This window comes from Podarcis erhardii, assembly GCF_964252035.2.
Source record: "Podarcis erhardii genome assembly, chromosome: 2".
Classification (NCBI taxonomy): domain Eukaryota; kingdom Metazoa; phylum Chordata; class Lepidosauria; order Squamata; family Lacertidae; genus Podarcis; species Podarcis erhardii.
The window spans coordinates 123,138,329-123,158,347 of record NC_138498.1 but is presented as its reverse complement, the minus strand read 5'-3'; the positions used below and the strand labels follow the sequence as shown (position 1 = coordinate 123,158,347).

Below are 20,019 nucleotides of genomic sequence, written 5' to 3'. Positions count from 1 at the left end.
TCAAGCAACCATCTTTTTTGTTAACATATTTTATTAAAGATTTATTGGTTTACAAAAGTCTGTGCAATGTCTCTTTTCAAGATACATTTTCTACAGATCAGTTTCATTTGTGGAGACATTAGTGATGCATCAGGAAGAAAAGGGGGAAAGGGAGGGGTCATGGTGAGTGGGGGGGTTGGGTGGCAATGCTTCTACTTAATGTGGGGTTTTGTGTCGGCGTCACTTGTGTGGGATCTCTCTACCATTCGCTTGTGTTCCTTTGGTGGTGAGAGGTTGGAGTTGGCTTAGCGTATGGTTGTGTGTGATTGGCTGTGGTGAACTTTGTTTTCATGTGTGAGTGGGGTGGGCGGGTGTTTTTGAATCAGGTTAACCATATTGATTCGTATGCTGTTGGCGGATTCTTGTCGCTGTCTTGTTGGGCTGCGTATGCGATAAAGGGGAGCCATACCGGGGTGACGGCGTCTTCTTCCATTTGTCCCTGTGTCAGTTTCAGTTTATCGGTTAGTTTTTCTAATAAGGCTGTTTCCCATACTATATAGTACCATTGGTCCATGCTTATTCCTGACAGGTCTCTCCAGTGTCTGGCTATGATGTTTCTGACTGCTGAGAGTAGGTGGGTGTGATGGTTTGTGCATGCTCTTCGCAATAAGCACCCTCTGCTCACTCAGAGAGATATTTACAGTTCTTTATTTTACATATGTACAAGCAGCACAGTACAATCATGCATCTGAATCGTCCGGTTCAGATTTGGGGAGTGGTCTTCTCCTGCTTCTCCTCCAATAGAAAACTTCCTGGGACGTCTCTGATCCCTGCGCTTTAACCTTCTCCTTTGCATAGGCTCTCCGTCTGTTCCTGAGCTCCCTGTGCGGTGCTGGGGCTCTGCTTCAGCATCAGGGAGCCTTCCCGCCTGCTGGCTCTCCCTCTTCCCCTTCCGTCACTTCCTTTCTGTCTCCTTCTGACTGTTCCCGCTCTGACTCTATACCCCCGACTCAAAGGCGTTCCTTGGCAGTCCCGTGACAGTGGGTTATGAGCTCTTTATGATGTGAGTGGGCATTATTGTCTTGGAAGATGTTTAGTAGGGTGACTTCTAATACTTGCTTAGTTATTTTGCATATTTCTTGTATGATCGTTGTCCAGAATAGTTGGATTTTGGGCATTCCCACCAAAGACACCAGCTCTCTCTCTTCAGTCTCATCCACCAATCCCTCTCAAATGTCCCTGTTTAAAATTCCAATGCATATAGTAGGATGGGAGATGAGTGGCACTGTGCTTTAAACCAGTGTGCCGTGATGGGGTGAGCTCCCGTTGTTCGGTTCCAGCTCCTGACCACCTAGCAGTTCAAAGTGCCAGAAGCGGCTCAGTCATGCTGGCCACATGACCCAGAAAAACTGAGAACAAACGCTGGCTCCCTTGGCCTGTAAAGCGAGATGAGCGCCACAACCCCAGAGTCATTTGCGACTGGACCTAACTGTCAAGGGTCCCTTTACCTTTATAGTAGGAAAGTGCTCTGTTCAGAACAGCACCTTTACTTTTTATACCCCGCCCTTCTGGCTGGGTGTCCCCAGCCACTCTGGGAGGTTCCCATCAGAATATTAAAAATACGCTAAAACATCAAACATTAAAAACTTCCCAAACAGGGCTGCCTTCAGATGTCTTCTAAAAGTCAGATAGTTGTTTATTTCCTTGACATCTGATGGGAGAACGTTTCACAGGGCGGGCACCACTACCGAGAAGGCTCTCTGCCTGGTTCCCTGTAGCTTCACTTATCGCGGGGAGGGAGCCGCCAGAAGGCCCTCTGAGCTGAACCTCAGTGTCCGGGCTGAACGATGGGGGAGTAAATGCTCCTTCAGGTATACTGGGCCAAGGCCGTTTAGGGCTTTAAAGGTCAGCACCAACACTTTGAATTGTGCTCGGAAACATACTGGGAGCCAGGGATGATCCTTTAGTACTGGTGTTATATGGTCTGGGCAGCCACTACCATTCCCCAGTCTAGTTGTCGCATTCTGGATTAGTCGTAGTTTCCAGGTCGCCTTCAAAGGTAGCCCCATGGAGAGCGTATTGCAGTAGTCCAAGCTGGAGATGCACCACTCTGGCAAGACGGTCAGAGAAGATGTTTGGCACCAGCTTGGCTGCAGGAGTTTCTGGAAGAAAGCATACGAGGCATCGTCTTACGAACTCCACTCTGGATTTGTGTAGCCTTTTCCTCTCCTGAAGATACCCTGCAAGGCAATGGAGGTTAAGGATCAGACTTCCTTCTCCTAGATGAAGAGAAGAAGAAGAGTTTGGATTTGATATCCCGCTTTATCACTACCCAAAGGAGTCTCAAAGCGGCTAACATTCTCCTTTCCCTTCCTCCCCCACAACAAACACTCTGTGAGGTGAGTGGGGCTGAGAGACTTCAGAGAAGTGTGACTGGCCCAAGGTCACCCAGCAGCTGCATGTGGAGGAGCAGAGACACGAACCCGGTTCACCAGATTACGAGTCTACCGCTCTTAACCACTACACCACACTGGCTCTCTTTTCCAGGTGGGTGAGACCCATCTGCCCCTCACTTCCCTCTGCAACAGAAAGCACCTTTTCAACTGTTGGACCCACTCATGATCCTGCCTGCTCAATCTACCAGAGCCTGTTTTCGCATGCAGGGGAAGCCCCCATCTTGCCAGGGGTTTGATACCCATCAGCTACCCTCACCTGGTTTAGCCAGCCAGTCGAAGCCGTATCCCAGAGTGTGACTGCTGTCGCCTGCTGGCAGCGTCTAGGAGCCACAGGTGAGAGCTGAGTGCAGGTTGGGGACCAAAATTGGACCAACTACCTGAGAAGGAGCATAACGTGTCCCCCACCAGAGGTACCACCCCATACACCCCTTTTTTAACATACCCCAAATATCAGTATTCTGATATATGCAGTATTCTGATGTATGTAGAACCGGAAGGGACCCAGCGGTCATCTAGTCCAACCCCCTGCAATGCAAGAATTCAAGCTAAAGCATCCATGACAGATGGCCACCCAACCTTTGCTTAAAAAACTCCAAGGAAGGAGAGCCCACCTGCTCTTGTGGAACCCCATTCCACTGCTGAAGGAGAAAACAAGCACATTCTGTCTTCCATGTGACAGCACTTAAGATATTTGAAAAGGGCTATTATCTCTCAGTCTCCTCTTTTCCAGGCTAAATATACCCAGCTCCAACTGTTCTTCATAAGAACAGTTATGGGTTCTTCATAAGAACAGTTAACGGGTGGCGCTGTGGGTAAAACCTCAGCGCCTAGGGCTTGCCGATCGCATGGTCAGCGGTTCGAATCCCCGCGGCAGGGTGCGCTCCCGTCGTTCAGTCCCAGCACCTGCCAACCTAGCAGTTCGAAAGCACCCCCGGGTGCAAGTAGATAAATAGGGACCGCTTACCAGCGGGAAGGTAAACAGTGTTCCGTGTGCTGCGCTGGCTCGCCAGATGCAGCTTGTCACGCTGGCCACGTGACCCGGAAGTGTCTGCGGACAGCGCTGGCTCCCAGCCTCTAGAGTGAGATGAGCGCACAACCCTAGAGTCTGGCAAGACTGGCCCGTACCTTTACCTTTATTATCTCTCAGTCTCCTCTTTTCCAGGCTAAATATACCCAGCTCCTTCAACTGTTCTTCATAAGGCTTTGTTTCCAGACCTTTGATCATCTTGGTTGCCCTCCTGTGCACATGTTCCAGCTTGTCAACATCCTTCTTAAATTGTGGTGCCCAGAATTGGACAAAGTATTCCAAGTGTGGTCTGACGAAGGCAGAATAGAGTGGTACTATTACTTCCTTTAATCTGGACACTAGACTTCTGTTGATGCAGCCTAGAATAGCATGTTAAGCTTGTGGTCCACCAAGACCCCCAGGGGTGTCCAAACCTTTTTCAAAGAGGGCCAGAGAGAGCTTTTTTTAGGATTTTACTCCAGAAAATAAACTTCCACAGGGGCCAGATTAAACTGACCAGTGGGCTAGATTAGGCCCCTGAAATGGACTTTGGACATGCCCGCCCTAGATCCTTTTCACACGTCCTGCTAGTAAGCCAAGTATCCACCATCCTATATTTTTGCATCTGGTTCTTCCTGCTTGAGTGTAGAACCTTACATTTGTCCCTACTGCAATTCATAATCTGGTGTTTCTCTCCCTCCCGCGGCTGGCTCTTCAAAAATCTATTGAACGTGCTTAGTGTGTATTGCAAGCAGGGATGTTTATCCATAAACTACTCTAAGACCAATATTGTGGTTTTTGGTAGGCATACATGGTTCTTAGACCAGCAAGCCATAGAACAAACCAAACCCGCATTTTTAGATATCTGGATGTTCTTATTAGTGGAAACCCTTTCATGGAAATGACATATGAAACAGTAAAATCTAAAGCACTGAAAACTTTAGGGGCATTGATGGAATTTTATAGGGAAGTCAACCGACTTCTTTTTCAGTATTTCCCTCCCCACTGGATACTTCACCTTTTCTTTCCCTTTGCTGTTTTTCTGTGGGATTGAGCGTTCATGAGTATCAGGACCCTGAAGAGTACATGATTTATTCTCTGACTTGTTTCTCTCTGTCCTTATCAGTCCCTTTCTATTCCCAGATGCCTCTTTTCCTGGTTTCTGCTTGCCTGTTTCTGATGACACCACGGACAACTTTTTCTCCTGTCCTTTGTCTGTTTGGGGGAAAGAAGGAAGAAGGGAAATGTGTTAGGAGTTCAATAATCTGATGAGGGGTCAAAACCAACGACCTGCTTCTCTTCATTCATCACCTCTGGAGTTCTCCTCTTTCCTATTTTCACGCCCTATGGAAACCTCTGAAGACAAAAATACAGCTTTCCAGGAGGCAGGAAACTGGTTCAAAGGGCAGTTTGCAAATCTGCAGATTGCCATGGGCCAGGAGTCCACTTTGCCTGCTGAACAGCAGCCTGAAAGAAGAGGAGTGACTCCACCTTCAGCTGACCAGCCTTCAAGGACTCAGAGGAGAAGCTGCTTATGAAAAGCTTCATCCTTCTTAAGCAGAACTGTTGCAAGGAGATAAGGAATACCTGTTACCCAATCAGGATAGGCTCAAGAATCGACAGACACTGCAGTGGAGAAAAAGAAAGTAAAAATTTATTGCTGAGCAATAAAGACCAATAAAGGGATGGTTTCCAGAGCCTGGGCCCAGAGCCCTAGGGGCTTTAGGTTTATATACCTTATTCCAAACAGCATTAAACATTACATATTCATATACTGCAGCAAAATCAAACCAATGAACATGGGTGCAGCCCTTCCTATGTCCATGTAAAGATTACTTCTGCTTTTCCATATATGTGCATAAGAAATAACGGCCTTTACCCTATTTTCAGCAAACTAGCAAAAAGAGGGGGAAAACCCTTTGGCAGTTGAAGCCAAAATCCCCCCTTCTGTTATCAGGCAGATGCCTTATGTTATGTGGCAAACATCCAATTTCCTGTTTCTCAGGTCGGCGTGACCGTCTCGTGCTATTTTCGTGAGCCTAAGAAACAGCCTGAGGAATGTTCCCTACAGAATGCAGACGTAGCTAAATATTTATTTACTTTCTGCAAGCACAGAACAGGGCAGAGAGAGACTTTGATTCTTAAGATTTGAAGCACTTCTAGCATTAACAATTAAGCATTGTGACGGTATATGGTTATACATAACGCATAAAGGTAAAGCTCTTCCAGATGGCCTTGCCACAGAACATCAAGCAGCAGTCAGATGCTGGAAACAACGCTTATAGTTCCTGGCCCTACCTTGCTGCTTCCTGCTTGCTTTGACCCTTATCATTATGATCATTGGATTCCCTGACCCCTGGATCATCTGACCATGTGGATTGCTGTTCGTCCGACCCTAGGTCTGGACCTCACTTTGGATGCTAGCATCTCAGAGACTCTTAGAGTTGGCTGGTCTCACTCCACTGAGCTCTGAACATTGCGGCTCAGCAACAAGACTACGGCAAGGTGGAGATTTTGACAGCTGCATGCCCCTGCTCCGATGCCCCTTCTGCTGCCTAGTAGCTGGCCAGAGAGAAAAGCCCAGCCTTGGGATGCGGGTCTAAACCACTGAGCCTAGGGGTTGCCGATCGGAAGGTTGGCAGTTCGAATCCCAGCAACGGGGTGAGCTCCCATTGTTCGGTCCCAGCTCCTGCCCACCTAGCAGTTCAAAAGCACATCAAGTGCAAGCAGATAAATAGGTACTGCTCTGGCGGGAAGGTAAATGGCATTTCCGTGTGCTGCTCTGATTCGCCAGAAGCGGCTTAATCATGCTGGCCACATGACCTGGAAGTTGTCTATGGACAAATGTCGGCTCCCTCGGCCTGTAAAGTGAGATAAGCACGCAACCCGAGTCCGCATCTTGAAAGACCTACATTGGCTCCCAGTATGTTTCTGAGCACAATTCAAAGTGTTGGTGTTGACCTTCAAAGCCCTAAACAGCCTCGGCCCAGTATACCTGAAGGAGCATCTCCACCCCCATCACTCAGCCCGGACACTGAGGTCCAGCGCTGAGGACCTTCTGGCAGTTCCCTCATTGCGAGAAGCCAAGTTACAGGGAACCAGGCAGAGGGCCTTCTTGGTAGTGGCACCCACCCTGTTGAACAGCCTCCCACCAGATGTCACAGAGATAAACAACTATGTGACATTCAGAAGACATCTGAAGGCAGCCCTGTTCAGGGAAGTTTTTAATGTGTGACATCTTAGTGTATTTTTAGTCTTTGTTGGAAGCCGCCCAGAGTTGCTGTGGAAACCCAGCCAGATGGGCGAGGTACAAATAAATTATTGTTGTTGTTGTTATTGTTATTAAACTACAGTTCCCAGGGTTCTTTGGCAGATGCCAGGACAGCCAAGTAGAATGGGGGGTGGGGGAGAGACAACAGTACTTTACAATATACAAAAGTCAAAACGCTGAAACAGATTAAAACTAAACCATTCTCCGAAGCACCTAGGTAGGCCGATAATGCCAAGGTTGCAGGTTCGATCCCCGTAAGGGACAGCTGCAAATTTCTGTTTTGCAGAGGGTTGATCCACAGGGGTGGGGGGGTGTCAAGAAGAGCCTATCATGAAGCGTGGATACCTAGGAAGGGGGGGGGTGTCTCTTCGCCGTCCTTTTGTTTTTGCTCGTCGTTGGTCGGGCGTCAAACAATTTTGTGCAATGCAAAAAAATAAGAATTGTGCAATGCAAAAAAAATGTTGCGCAATGCAAAAAAAGACAACTTTTTAGTTGCATCTACATTGCATAGATCAGATCCCCCATCCCGCCTCCCCACCATTATCATCCCCCCCCCAAAAAATCTGCGCCTTTACCTCTTTGCCCTCCCCAGGAGCCGGCCTCCCCCTCAGTCCAAGGGATCTGACCTGGCGGGTTTCCCCTACCAGGAAAAAGAGTGGAGGGGCATCCTCTGAAATCTCTCCTCCCCACTCTTAAAATCTCCTGCCTTAGAGGACCCATCGCCTACTCTTCCCTCTCCCCCCCCCCCCCCCGGCTTGGAAACAGCCTCCGAACAGCGCTCCCTCCAGCTTTGAGAACCATGGCAGCGACACTTCGGGTTCCCTTTCGAACGCGGCGGCCCATAGAGCTACGAATGTAGAGCCGCCCCTCCCAGCTTGGTGGGAGCAGACAGGGGTGGCGCCACCGGTTTTTGCTCGCAAGGAGAGGGAGATCTTCACCCTTCTCTCTGGCTCAATGACCTCCGGCTACTCGAGAGGCGGGGAGGGGTCTTAACCCGCTTTCCCCGGAAGAGGAGCAGGCCTGGAGAGGAGCAGGAAGAAGGGAAAGAGGTGCAACACGTTTGGGGGTAATTTTGCATTGCTGGGGGGTGGGGAGGGGGAAGGGTTTTGGGGGGGCGTGAATGGGAGAAAAATAGGAAGGAGCGCCCCTCTCCCCCTGGGACGTTGATCCAGGCCACCCTCCCTGGATCTCTCCACCCCATCCAGAGGAGCCAGGTCCTGGGGGGGGGGGTCCCTTCGATTACCCCCATAAAATATTTGAGGGGACCGCTACCACTAACCCAAGTGGATGGGCATTGCCATTCAAATGGGGGGGGGGGGTGCGTGTGAGCCGTGTCATGTGATTGATTGTGCAAAGTGGGGTTTGCCTGCTCCTCCTATTTATCATCTATCTATCTGTCTATCTTAACCCAACAGAGGAATGGATTCTGAGACTTGCATTTGGTCCTTGCATTTGGTGCAGGGATATGAAATGGTTTAGGGACTTAAAAGCCTTCTGAATAATCTCATGGCTGGATGAATCAAATAAATGCCCCCTGTCCAGCTCACCAGGGGAAGAACGTGCATCTCCACCACCACCACCAGCAGGTTTTGATGCTTTTTCTTTCCAAAAAGGGGATATTCTCCAGATACCCTCTTGGGAGTTTGCTGGAGGGGGAGATCAAAGCCTCTCTGTGTGTGTGTGGAATCTGGACTCTCTTGCAGGATTGGCTCAGCTCAGGGATGCTGAGGGTTTTTTCTCAGCTGGGGCTGCCAGCTTAAAAACATCCAGACTGACAGGGGAAAACCTCTTAGCGTTAAAGGGGTTCAAAAGCCCACCACTTGGGCAGTGCTCACACAACAACCCTGTAAGGTGGGCCAGGATGATAAGCAGAGCAAAATGTAGTGGTTGGAACAGGAGAGGGGGGCGTTCTTCAGCCAGAGGGCCACATTCACTCCCTTAGCAGCCTTCCAGGGGCCACTTCCATTTGTGGGCGGGGCCAGAGACAAAAGTGGGTGGAGCTAGGGATGTGACTGAGCTTTGTCCAGTAGGTACAGTGGTACCTCTGGTTACGTACTTAATTCGTTCCGGAGGTCCGTTCTTAACCTGAAAATGTTCTTAACCTGAAGCACCACTTTAGCTAATGGGGCCTCCCGCTGCTGCCGCACCGCAGGAGCAGAATTTCTGTTCTCATCCTAGAATCATAGAATCCTAGAGTTGGAAGAGACCCCAAGGGCCATCGAGTCCAACCCCCTGCCAAGCAGGAAACACCATCAGAGCACTCCTGACATATGGTTGTCAAGCCTCTGCTTAAAGACCTCCAAAGAAGGAGACTCCACCACACTCCTTGGCAGCAAATTCCACTGTCGAACAGCTCTTACTGTCAGGAAGTTCTTCCTAATGTTTAGGTGGAAACATCCTAACATTCCTAATGTTTAGGTGGAAACATCCTAACATTCCTAATGTTTAGGTGGAAACATCCTGAAGCAAAGTTCTTTACCCGAGGTATTATTTTCTGGGTTAGTGGAGTCTGTAACCTGAAGCGTCTGTAACCCAAGGTACCACTGTATATTCATTCAAAGGATCCTTTCCGGCCATGTAAAAGCCGTCAGCAAGGACTCAGGGCAGCGATGGAGAGGATTTTGGCCTAGGGTTCCAACATCACCAAACTTCGTATCTCCTTCGCCCAGTCCTAGTTTGACCTGAGAGTGCTCTCAAGCATCCCACCTCACACACCAGCTTGTATGGCGCTTCTGCAACCTGGTTCCCTCCGGATATCAGTTTTCTTCCAACCAGAGATGGGCAATAATTTACAAGGTTGCTTTTTTTTCTTTATTAGAAATTATTGCAAAGGTCAGGAAATGGTTTGCCAGATGGCTGTTTGGAGGAAACGAAAAGTGAGGTCTATAGATATATGAGTGTCTGGAAGAGGTTGGAGGATGGATGGCGGCAAACAGATTGAGGTTGAATCCTGACAAGACCGGTGTACTGTTTGTGGGGGATGGGGGTGGGCAGGTGTGGGAGACTCCCTGGTCCTGAATGGGGTAACCATGCCCCTGAAGGACCAGATGTGCAGCCTTGGGGTTATTTTGGACTCACAGCTTTCCGTGGAGGTGCAGGTCAAAATCTGTGTCCAGGGTGGCTATCTACCATCTCACCGAATGTGGCAACTAGACTGGTGAATGGGAGTGGCCACTGAGACCATATAACACCGGTCGTGAAAGACCTACATTGGCTCCCAGTATGTTTCCGAGCACAATTCAAAGTGTTGGTGCTGACCTTTAAAGCCCTAAACAGCCTTGTAGACCTGAAGGAGCGTCTCCACCCCCATCGTTCAGCGCTGAGGGTCTTCTGCTGGTTCCCTGCGAGAAATGAGGTTACAGGGAACCAGGCAGAGGGCCTTCTTGGTAATGGCACCTGCCCTGTGGAACACCCTCCCATCAGATGTCAAGGGAAGTAACAACTACAAATGGTACCTCTGGTTGCGAACGGGATCCATTCTGGAGGCCCGTCCGCAACATGAAAAGAGCGCAAGCTGCAGTGGCGTGTCTGCGCACGCGCGGGTCATGATTTGGCGCTTATGCACGAAGTGCGATTTAGCACTTACGCACATGCGCGAGCAGTGAAACCTGGAAGTAACCCTTTACGGTGCTTTCGGGTCACCGCGAGACGTAACCTGAAATAACGTAACATAAAGCAAATGTAACATGAAGTATGACTGTATCCGACTTTTAGAAGACATCTGAACGCAGCCCTGTTTAGAGAAATTTTTAATGTCTAATGTTTTACTGTTTTTATGTGCTGTAAGCTGCCCAGAGTGGCTGAGGAAACCCAGCCAGATGGACAGAGTATTATTATTATTATTAATAATAATAATAATTAAGAATAACCTTTCTTTATTAGTTTTTGAATTTGATCCTAAAACTTTACTAACTTGTGTATCTGGATGAACATACGCTGAATGTCCCCTAAGGGCTGAGACAGCTTATAATACTATAAACCTCCTGTACACAGGACGACATGTTCCCTGTTTCTCTCTCCTGCAGACCCTGCAATGGCACCACTTCAGAGCTGCTCCCTGCATTGAAGTGCATCGTTGCAACAGCTGCGAGAGTCCCAGAAGTGGCCCAGTTTCCGCCTCCTCCTCCTCTGTCGTTTCCACTGGCAACGCAATGGCCTCCGAGACCCCCTCTGAACGGCCTCTTCTCAGAGGTGGAGTGGAAAGAGGAGCCAGGCAGCTTCCTCAGGTAGGGAAAGAGCAACGGGAGCAGGGAGGAGGGAAGAGGCACTGATGGGACCACCCAGCCTCCCTCTGTGTTGAGTGGGGATGATGGGGATCTAAGAGAAGCTCTGTTTTCTTCCTCTTCTTCTTCTTCTTCCAGGCCCTCTTGACCTTTGAGGAGGTGGCTGTGTTTTTCACGGAGGAGGAGTGGGCTCTGCTGGATCCTGGCCAAAGAGCTCTGCACAAGGAAGTCATGGAGGAGAATTATGAGATGGTGGCCTCTCTAGGTAAGGGTGCATTTTTTTATTCCTCTTGGCTGTTGGAGGCGTGAATTTGCTCTTTGGGCCATTTAATCATGCAGTGTAGGAAGAGCATAAGAACAGCCTGTTGGATCAGGCCGGTGCAGTGGTCCATTTGGCCAGCATCCTGTTTTCATAGCGGCCAACGGATGCCTGTGGGAAACCTACAAGCAGGATGGGAGCACAACAGAAACTTTTCCCCTCCTGTGGTTTCCAGCAACAGGCATTGAGAAGCATTGTAATGCAGGAATACGCACCTGTTCCGTGCAGGGATCAAACCTGCAAGCTTCCCGTTATCATTTTCAGCTCCATGCTCTAACCAACTGAGCTATCCTGGTCGTCGGGTACGGAGGCTGGTGAAGGGACAAGTTACATTTCTTGATGCAAGATCAGCAATTTAAGTTCTTCGTCAGCTCTTGGAATGGATGCCCACTGGATCCAGTGATCTATTTTATTTATTTGTTTTTACTTTTAAAACATTATTTTTAATTACATTTGAGTGTAGATTGGTCTCAACTAGGGCCAGGGCCTTTTTAGCACTGACCCCGACATGGTGGAATGCTCTGTCACAAGAGATTTGACATCTTTCCGCAGGGCCTGCAAGACGGAGCTGTTCTGCCTGGCCTTCGGCTTAGACTCACTCTGACCCCTTGTATGGGATTTGGTATATAAATTTTCCCTTGGCTTTTTTGCTGGCCCATGTAGGACCAGCATGGATAGCTGGCTCGGGTGAATATCAGATGTTTCCTCCCTTTATGGTCTTGATTTATGGGCTACTACTAAAATGAGTTTGACCAAACTGCGGGAGGCAGTGGAAGACAGAAGTGCCTGGCGTGCTCTGGTCCATGGGGTCACGAAGAGTCGGACACGACTAAACAACAACAACAACAACTAAAATGAGGCTGCATTTTAATTGTTTGGTTGTTGTTGTTTGTTTTTGTTTTTGCTATTACATTTTATTGCAATTTATCTTCGGTGTTAGCCACCCTGAGCCCAGCCGGAGAGGGCGGGGTATAAATATAAATTTATTATTATTAAATTTATTAATGTTTTATTAAAAAAAAGTGTGATACATTCATTTGACTATGTTGACATCTATTTTGAAGTGTTGTTCAGAGAAAAATAAGGAGCCCCATTAATCTCTGAGCTGATGAGGTGCTCTGATGAAAAATCAGATAGCAAGGTCCAGGAGAGAATAATACATGGTAAATGAATCCGCCACAGAAATTCCAAGCCGTTGCATGTTGGCCATGTGCGTAAGCTTCTCATCTAGCACTGAGCAGGGTATTAACTGCTCAGAACACTCTCAGCTGACAGCTAAAATGGGCAGTACCTTTATCTTCCAGCGGTGCAACACTGCCACAGACATTGCCATGACAAAGACAGCTGACCACCCCTTGAGTTTTATTTTATTAGGCCCAGAACTTCATATCTCACTATCCGCTTTACTTCTCTAGACTTTTGTCTCCTGCAAAAGTTAATTCAGGTCCTGGAATTTGCCCTATATCCTCTGTTGTGATATAATTTGTTCAGCTTCTCTGCAATCTCCTTTTCTTCCTTTACAACTCCTTTGACTCTCTTGCCACCCAAGTTTCCAGATGCCTCCCTAGACAGTTTCCTGCTGTTGTTGTTTAGTCATTTAGTCGTGTCCGACTCTTCGTGAGCCCCTGGACCAGAGCATGCCAGGCACTCCTGTCTTCCACTGCCTCCCGCAGTTTGGTCAAACTCATGCTGGTATCTTCAAGAACACTGTCCAACCATCTCGTCCTCTGTCGTCCCCTTCTCCTTGTGCCCTCCATCTTTCCCAACATCAGGGTCTTTTCCAGGGAGTCTTCTCTTCTCATGAGGTGGCCAAAGTCTTGGAGCCTCAGCTTCAGGATCTGTCCTTCCAGTTTACTGCTAGTGATATTTGAATAACTTAAATCATATTTAAATCACTTCTTGTCGTTGGCTTTGGTATCTTTCTAGCAATGTGTTCCACGGTGTCTTTTCTAGCACCCCTTTCTGTCTGTTGGCACCTTTTCTTGCCACAGTTTGTGTTCCTTTTTGTTCTCTTCATTTGGACAAGATTTCAGTTTTTCGAAGGAAACCTTCTAGTCTCTCGCTGCTTCTCTGTCTCTGCTGATTAACCACCCCGGTGTCTTCTTTGCTGTCCTGGTACCTTTGCTGATCTACAGTATAAAATCAAGTGGAATGATTTACCAACTTCCTTTTTACCAGCCTCCTCATTTGGGGGAAGTTTTGTCTTCTGAAGTCAAACCATGTTGCATTTCCCTGGTATCAACCATTTACACTTGCATTTCAAGTAATTAACCAGTTTTCCTTTATTCTTTTTGTGCGTGTGAACTTCTTATGGGCATAATGTTACTGGGTAAATACACAATACATTATAAACCCACACTTTGTAATAGCAGGGACCACACAGGCCCCTCCTAGTCATGTGGTGCATATTTATAGCCTCTCAATGCATAATCCCTTTCCTTGGCTTTGAACTCGTGGATACGGATCAATTAGAAATGGTTGGATATTTTGTGACCACAGGTGTCTAACATTGTCTCTTTCCTTGAAAGAATCAGACCTCCGTTCCTGTTGGGAAGAAGGACACGATCCATTTCTCCAGGATCTCAAAGAAGGGGAGACCTCAGCAGGTAGGTACTTAGTTGTGTTCTGGGGTTCTTTTTCTTCTGGGAAGAGAGGAAGGAGAGGTCTGTTGCCTTTATGTCTTGCTTCCGGGTTCTTGTCCGCATCTACTTGGCCCATGTAGGGCTCTTGGAATAACCCACAAGGACGAATGTGGACCCCAGAGCTTCTCCAGCTAGTCCTTGGGACTGTGCCCCCCTCACTACATGACACATATCCCTTGCTAATCTCAGATTCAGCTGGGCGTGGAAAAGAGAAGGGGAAGATGCTTGAAAATGGTAAAATCAGAGTAGCAGAGAAATGGGCCCGATTCATAGTGTCTGCTTCTACCTTGCAATTTGAATGACCTTTTCTTTTTCTCCTTCCCCTCCGAAAAGGTAATGGGCAAAACAGGAAGAATAACGGGGAGCCATCCATGGTGTCATCAGAAAATGTAGAGCAAGAAGCATGGAAAGAGACTTTTGTAGATCAAGGAGCCCCCCAAAAGCATGTAGGAAACATGTTGAAGAGTGGGGGAATTAAATCCTCGGCTACTGAGGACATCAATGTCCATGTATCCCTGAGTTCACAGGAAGATCACACAGGGAACACTGGGAAAGCATGTCCAGAACGCAGCAAACTATATAGTCACCCAACTCAATTTAATGTAGGTTACAACATCCACGCAGAAGAGAAACCACTGAAATGTTTGAAGTGTGGAAAGAGCTTCAGTCATAGTAAAACTCTTACTCAACATCAAAGAACTCACACAGGGGAGAAACCGTTCAAATGCCTAGAGTGTGGAAAGAGCTTCAGTCGCAGTGGAACTCTAACTCAGCATCAAACAACGCACACAGGGGAGAAGCCATTTAAATGCAGCGAGTGTGGAAAGAACTTCAGTGGCATTAGTAACCTTACTAAGCATCTAAAAACCCACACAGGGAAGAAGCCATATAAATGCAAGGAGTGTGGAAAGAGCTTCACTCATAGGAACACCCTTACTTTACATCAAAGAACCCACACAGGGGAGAAACCGTTCAACTGCGTGGAGTGTGGAAAGAACTTCACTCATAAGAATACCCTTTCTTTACATCAAAGAACCCACACGGGGGAGAAACCGTTTAAATGTATAGTGTGCGGAAAGAGTTTCAGACATGGTGGAAGCCTTAAGTTACATTACACAACTCACACAGTGGAGAAACCATTTAAATGCAAGGAATGTGGAAAGTGCTTTAGTTGGAGAGGTTACCTTTATTCACATCGAAGAACCCATACAGGAGAGAAACCTTACACATGTATCGAGTGTGGAAAGAGCTTTACCCAGAGTGGAAACCTTACTGCACATCAAAGAATCCACACAGGGGAGAAACCATTTAAATGTATGGAGTGTGGAAAGAGCTTTTGTGGGAAAGGTGATCTTACTCAGCATCAAAGAACGCACACCGGGGAGAAACCATTTAAATGTATGGAGTGTGGAAAGTGTTTCAGTAGCAGTGGGTATCTTAATGTACATCAAAGTACACACACAGGGAACAAACCATATGCATGCGTAGAGTGTGGAAAGAGTTTCAGCACAAGTGGAAACCTTAGATTCCATCAACAAACCCACACAGGAGAGAAACCATTTAAATGCATGCAGTGTGGAAAGGGTTTCAGTCAGAGCGGAAGACTTATTGCACATCAAATCACCCACACAGCGGATAAACCATTTAAATGTATGGAGTGTGGAAAGAGCTTTTGCCAGAAAGGAAGCCTTATCGCACATCAAAGAACCCATACTGGGGAGAAGCCATTTAAATGTATGGAGTGTGGAAAGGGATTTAGCCAGAAGGGAAGACTTACTGCACATCAAATAACCCACACAGGGGAGAAACCATTTAAATGTATGGAGTGTGGAAAGAGTTTTAGTCAGAGTGGAAACCTTGCTTCACATCAGAGAACCCATACAGGAGCAAAACCTCACAGATGTATGGTGTGTGGAAAGAGTTTCGGTTCAAGGCATAACCTTACTGTGCATGACAGAATCCATACTAGTGAGAAACTACTGAAATGTATGGAATGTGGAATGACCTTTAGCCAGAGCAAAAGCCTTACTGCACATCAAAGAACCCACACAGGGGAGAAACCATTTAAATGTATGGAGTGTGGGAAGAGCTTCAGTCGCAATTACTATCTTACTTTGCATCAAAGAACCCATAGAGGAGAGACACCATATAAATGCATGGAGTGTGGAAAGAGCTTCTGTGATAGGGGGAGCCTGAAATCACATCAAAGAATCCACACTGGGGAGAAGCCATTTAAATGCATGGCATGTGGCAAGAGGTTCCCTAGGAGTAGTGCCCTTACTGTGCATCAAAGAATCCACACAGGGGAGAAACCATTTCAATGCAGAGCGTGTGGAAAGAGCTTCCGTAGGACTAGTGACCTTACTGTGCATCAAAGAACCCATACAGGGGAAACACCCTACAAATGTATGGAGTGTGGAAAGAACTTATGTGATAGGGGAAGCCTCAAATCACATCAGAGAATCCACACAGGGGAGAAACCGTTTAAATGCATGGAGTGTGGGAAGAACTTTCGTAGGACTTGTGACCTTACTGTGCATCGAAGAATGCACACAGGGGAGAAACCCTTTAAATGCATGGAGTGCGGAAAGAGCTTCAGTCAGGGAAATAGACTTACTTTACATCAAAGAATCCACACGGGAGAGAAACCCTTTAAATGCATGGAATGTGGAAAGAACTTCAGTCAGAGAAGTAAACTCACTTTACATCAAAGAATCCACACAGGGGACAAACCATTTAAGTGCATGGAGTGTGGAAAATGCTTCACTCAGAGGAGTAAACTTACTTTACATCAGAAAATCCACACAGGCGAAAAACCATTTACATGTATGGAGTGTGGAAAATGCTTCAGTCAGAAGAGTAATCTTACTTTACATCAAAGGACCCACAGTGGGGAGAAACCATTTAAATGTATGGAATGTGGAAAGTGCTTCAGTCAGAGGAGTAATCTTACTTTACATCAAAGAACCCACACAGTGGAGAATTCACATTAATGTATGGAGTATTGAAAGAGGTTCACTTGTTCTTACCCTCTTATTTTACATCAAATAATCCACACTGGGGAGCCACATTTACACATGGAGTGTGGAAAGAACTTCAGCTGGGAGAGGTGACCTTACTAAGCATCAAAGAACCCACATAGGATAGAAGCCATTTAAATGCACGGCATGTGGAAAGAATCTCTCTAAGCCTCAGATCCCATCGTCCAATCCAACCGGGGAGAAACTCTTTAAATGTCTGGCACATCAAAAGAGTTTCAGACATAGTGGAAGCCTTAACTTCTATCCAAAACCCATGCTGGGGAGAAATTTGTGAGTGTGGAAGGAACCATGATATGGGAAGTCTCAAATCACACCACAAAACCCACACCATGGAGAAACCCTCTAAGTGAATGGAAGAGGAAAAGAGCTGCAATGGGAGCAGGAAACCTTACTGTACATGGAAGAACCAAGAGAGGCATGAAACTACAGTGTAGAAACAAGAACTTTGGGGCAGCTGGACATGTATTGCCTAGGGTCTCCTTCACCGGATGCTGTGTAGAGAGTATGCTTTGGCCCAGCCGTGCCGCCATGGCCCATAGTGGGATGGAAGGCTGACAATGGACATGACCATTAGCTCTGGTCCACCAGAGGCTACCCTGAAAAAGCTCTCGGATCATCGTGAGTTGCCCAAAGAAAAAATGAAGTTTTTCTTGGGAAATGAATTAGTTGTTATAAGTAATTTTTTTTAATATTCTTTATTTTTTCATTTCATTTTTCATTTTATTCTTTTACAGATATTTTAACAAAGAAATTACATAATCAATTTAAAACACCATATCTTAATATGAACCCTCTCCCCTCCCTTTCTGCAGTTACTTATGTTATCTCTTTTACTACTGCATATCCAATTCAAATCTTTTTACGAACTTTTTATTTTATATTCTATTTAACTTTCTCTCACTGCACGTTTTTATACCAGTCCTGGCAATGATTTTACATTGTTTACAATGATCCTTCAAATAGTCCATAAATTCTATACTAAAGCATCTTCCTTCTTGATTTCTTATTCTTTCAGTAAGCTCCTGCATACTCCATCAATTTTTGTTGCCAATCCTCTGTGGTGGGAACTGCTTCTTCTTTCCATCTCTTGGCATATATCATTTGAACAGCCGTAGTAGGCTTACATAAACTTTTCCCCCCTGTTCTTTGGGTACTACTAAACCAGTTATTCTTAATAGAAAAGCTTCTGGGGTTTTTTTTTTAACAAAAGTTATCTTCGACAGTTTTTCCAGCTCATTATAAATCATTTCCTTTTATTTATTCTGAAGTGTGGTTCAGACTTCAGTATTTTATTAATTTTGTATCTTGCGTTTTCCGTGATGTTTATCCTGGACACCAGTTTGACCTTGGGTCTAACCTGTCTCCAAGACCAGAGGATATTGTTCCCTGGGATTAACCTCTGTTGGCAGCTTCTGTTAAATTAAGATGTCGCTCCGGGAATATAGAAGCATTAGATTACAGGAGGGGTAGAATTGAGCTGGGTGAATGCATGTACTTAGCTATGGTTAAATTCATAGTTACCGTATTTTTCGCTCTATAAAACGCACCAGACCACAAGACACACCTAGTTTTTGGAGGAGGAAAACAAGAAAAAAAATATTCTGAATCTAAGAATCCAGAACAGCAAGAGGGATCGCTGCACAGTGAAAGCAGCGATCCCTCTTGCTGTTCTGGCTTCTGGGATAGCTGCACAGCCTGCATTCGCTCCATAAGACGCACACACATTTCCCCTTACTTTTTAGGAGAGAAAAAGTGAGTCATATAGAGCGAAAAATACAGTAATTTTAATCCCCTGAGCTAGATTATAGCTTGCAGGTAATGCCCACTTTACCAGATGCTTTCATAGATTGAATTTCACAACTTCTTTCTCCCAAAGTGTTTATTTAATCAGTGCGTTGTATAGTGTTGTTTTTAAAAGAATGGTAGATTATTGCACCTTAAATAAAATGAATTGCATTCACTTTTATTATGCTGGTGATTTTTAAAAAATAATTTCCCCAAACATGATTTCTGCTTCAGATGGTTATCTGGGTCTCCAGTCGACCAGTTTACCCCCTCAGCCAACACCTAGATGTCTATATCAGCTGACTGCATAAGCTGTAATGGGTCACACAACACATCACCAGCCATGAAACTGGGAATTTCATCTGGGAGCTGCAATAATTGCAGAGATAAGGTCACTCTGAGCTTGGTATAAGAGGAGGTACCTGAACCAATATACCCACCTGGTTTCCGAAAGGCCCCAAACAGGATGAGGATGACTGGAGAGAGAGAGTGGTAAAAGGTAAAGGGACCCCTGACCATTAGGTCCAGTCGTGATCGACTGGGGTTGCGGCACTCATCTCACTTTATTGGCCGAGGGAGCCGGCGTACAGCTTTCAGGTCAAGTGGCCAGCATGACTAAGCTGCTTCTGGCGAACCAGAGCAGCTCATGGAAACGCAGTTTACCTTCCCGCCGGAGCGGTACCTATTTATCTACTTGCACTTTGACGTGCTTTCGAACTGCTAGGTTGGCAGGAGCAGGGACTGAGCAACAGGAGCTCACCCCGTCATGGGGGATTCAAACCGCCAACCTTCTGATTGGCAAGTCCTAGGCTCTGTGGTTTAACCCACAGCGCCACTGAGTGGGCAGGGAGCAAAATTCACAGGTCCCCCCCACCCCACCCCTGCCCAGCACCAAGGAGGAGAAATATTCAGTTCTCTGATGGCAAAAGCACAAAACTTTAGTTCCTAGAGAAGCAAAACGTTTTTGTTGTTCTTTCTGTTGTTGTTTATTAAAGGAGGGGGACAGGCAATATTGGAGGTGGAGGGCATCCTCATCAAATTATTAGGAGAAAAACAGGCCCTACTGGAGAGACAGTGGGAGGAGCAAAATTCACAGGGTGCCCCCCCCCCCCCCGCCCAGACACCAAGCGGAAGAAACTGTCAGTTCTCTGTTGGCAAAAGCACGAAATTTTGGTTCCTAAAGAGGGAAAACACTTTTGCTGTTATTTCTGTTGCCACTCTAGTCCTCCCTGGCGGTAGAGAGGGTAGTATGCCAGTGGAGTGGGGGGGGGGACTTGGTGCAGAGGAAGCAGCCTTG

General features: G+C 46.6%; 2 protein-coding genes and 1 long non-coding RNA gene across 3 annotated transcripts in view; 2 read left to right on the top strand and 1 right to left on the bottom strand.

Annotated features, from left to right (window-relative positions):
- The window catches only part of LOC309337000 (vomeronasal type-2 receptor 26-like), a 202,872-nt gene that overhangs the window by 64,226 nt on the left and 118,627 nt on the right, over nucleotides 1-20,019 (top strand). The gene's annotated exons all lie outside the window — the stretch shown is intronic.
- Nucleotides 672-7,399, bottom strand: LOC309337441. Its single transcript, XR_014154304.1, has 3 exons — nucleotides 7,288-7,399; nucleotides 4,460-4,656; nucleotides 672-2,219 (listed from the first exon to the last, which is right to left on the bottom strand). It is a non-coding gene; the product is annotated as an uncharacterized lncRNA (long non-coding RNA).
- On the top strand, nucleotides 7,559-18,133 carry LOC309336536 (uncharacterized protein). Its single transcript, XM_081852458.1, has 5 exons — nucleotides 7,559-7,761; nucleotides 10,738-10,938; nucleotides 11,074-11,200; nucleotides 13,783-13,860; nucleotides 14,230-18,133. Exons 2-5 carry the CDS (start codon nucleotides 10,864-10,866, stop codon nucleotides 16,887-16,889), a joined length of 2,940 nt encoding a protein of 979 aa, XP_081708584.1. The 5' UTR covers nucleotides 7,559-7,761; nucleotides 10,738-10,863; the 3' UTR covers nucleotides 16,890-18,133.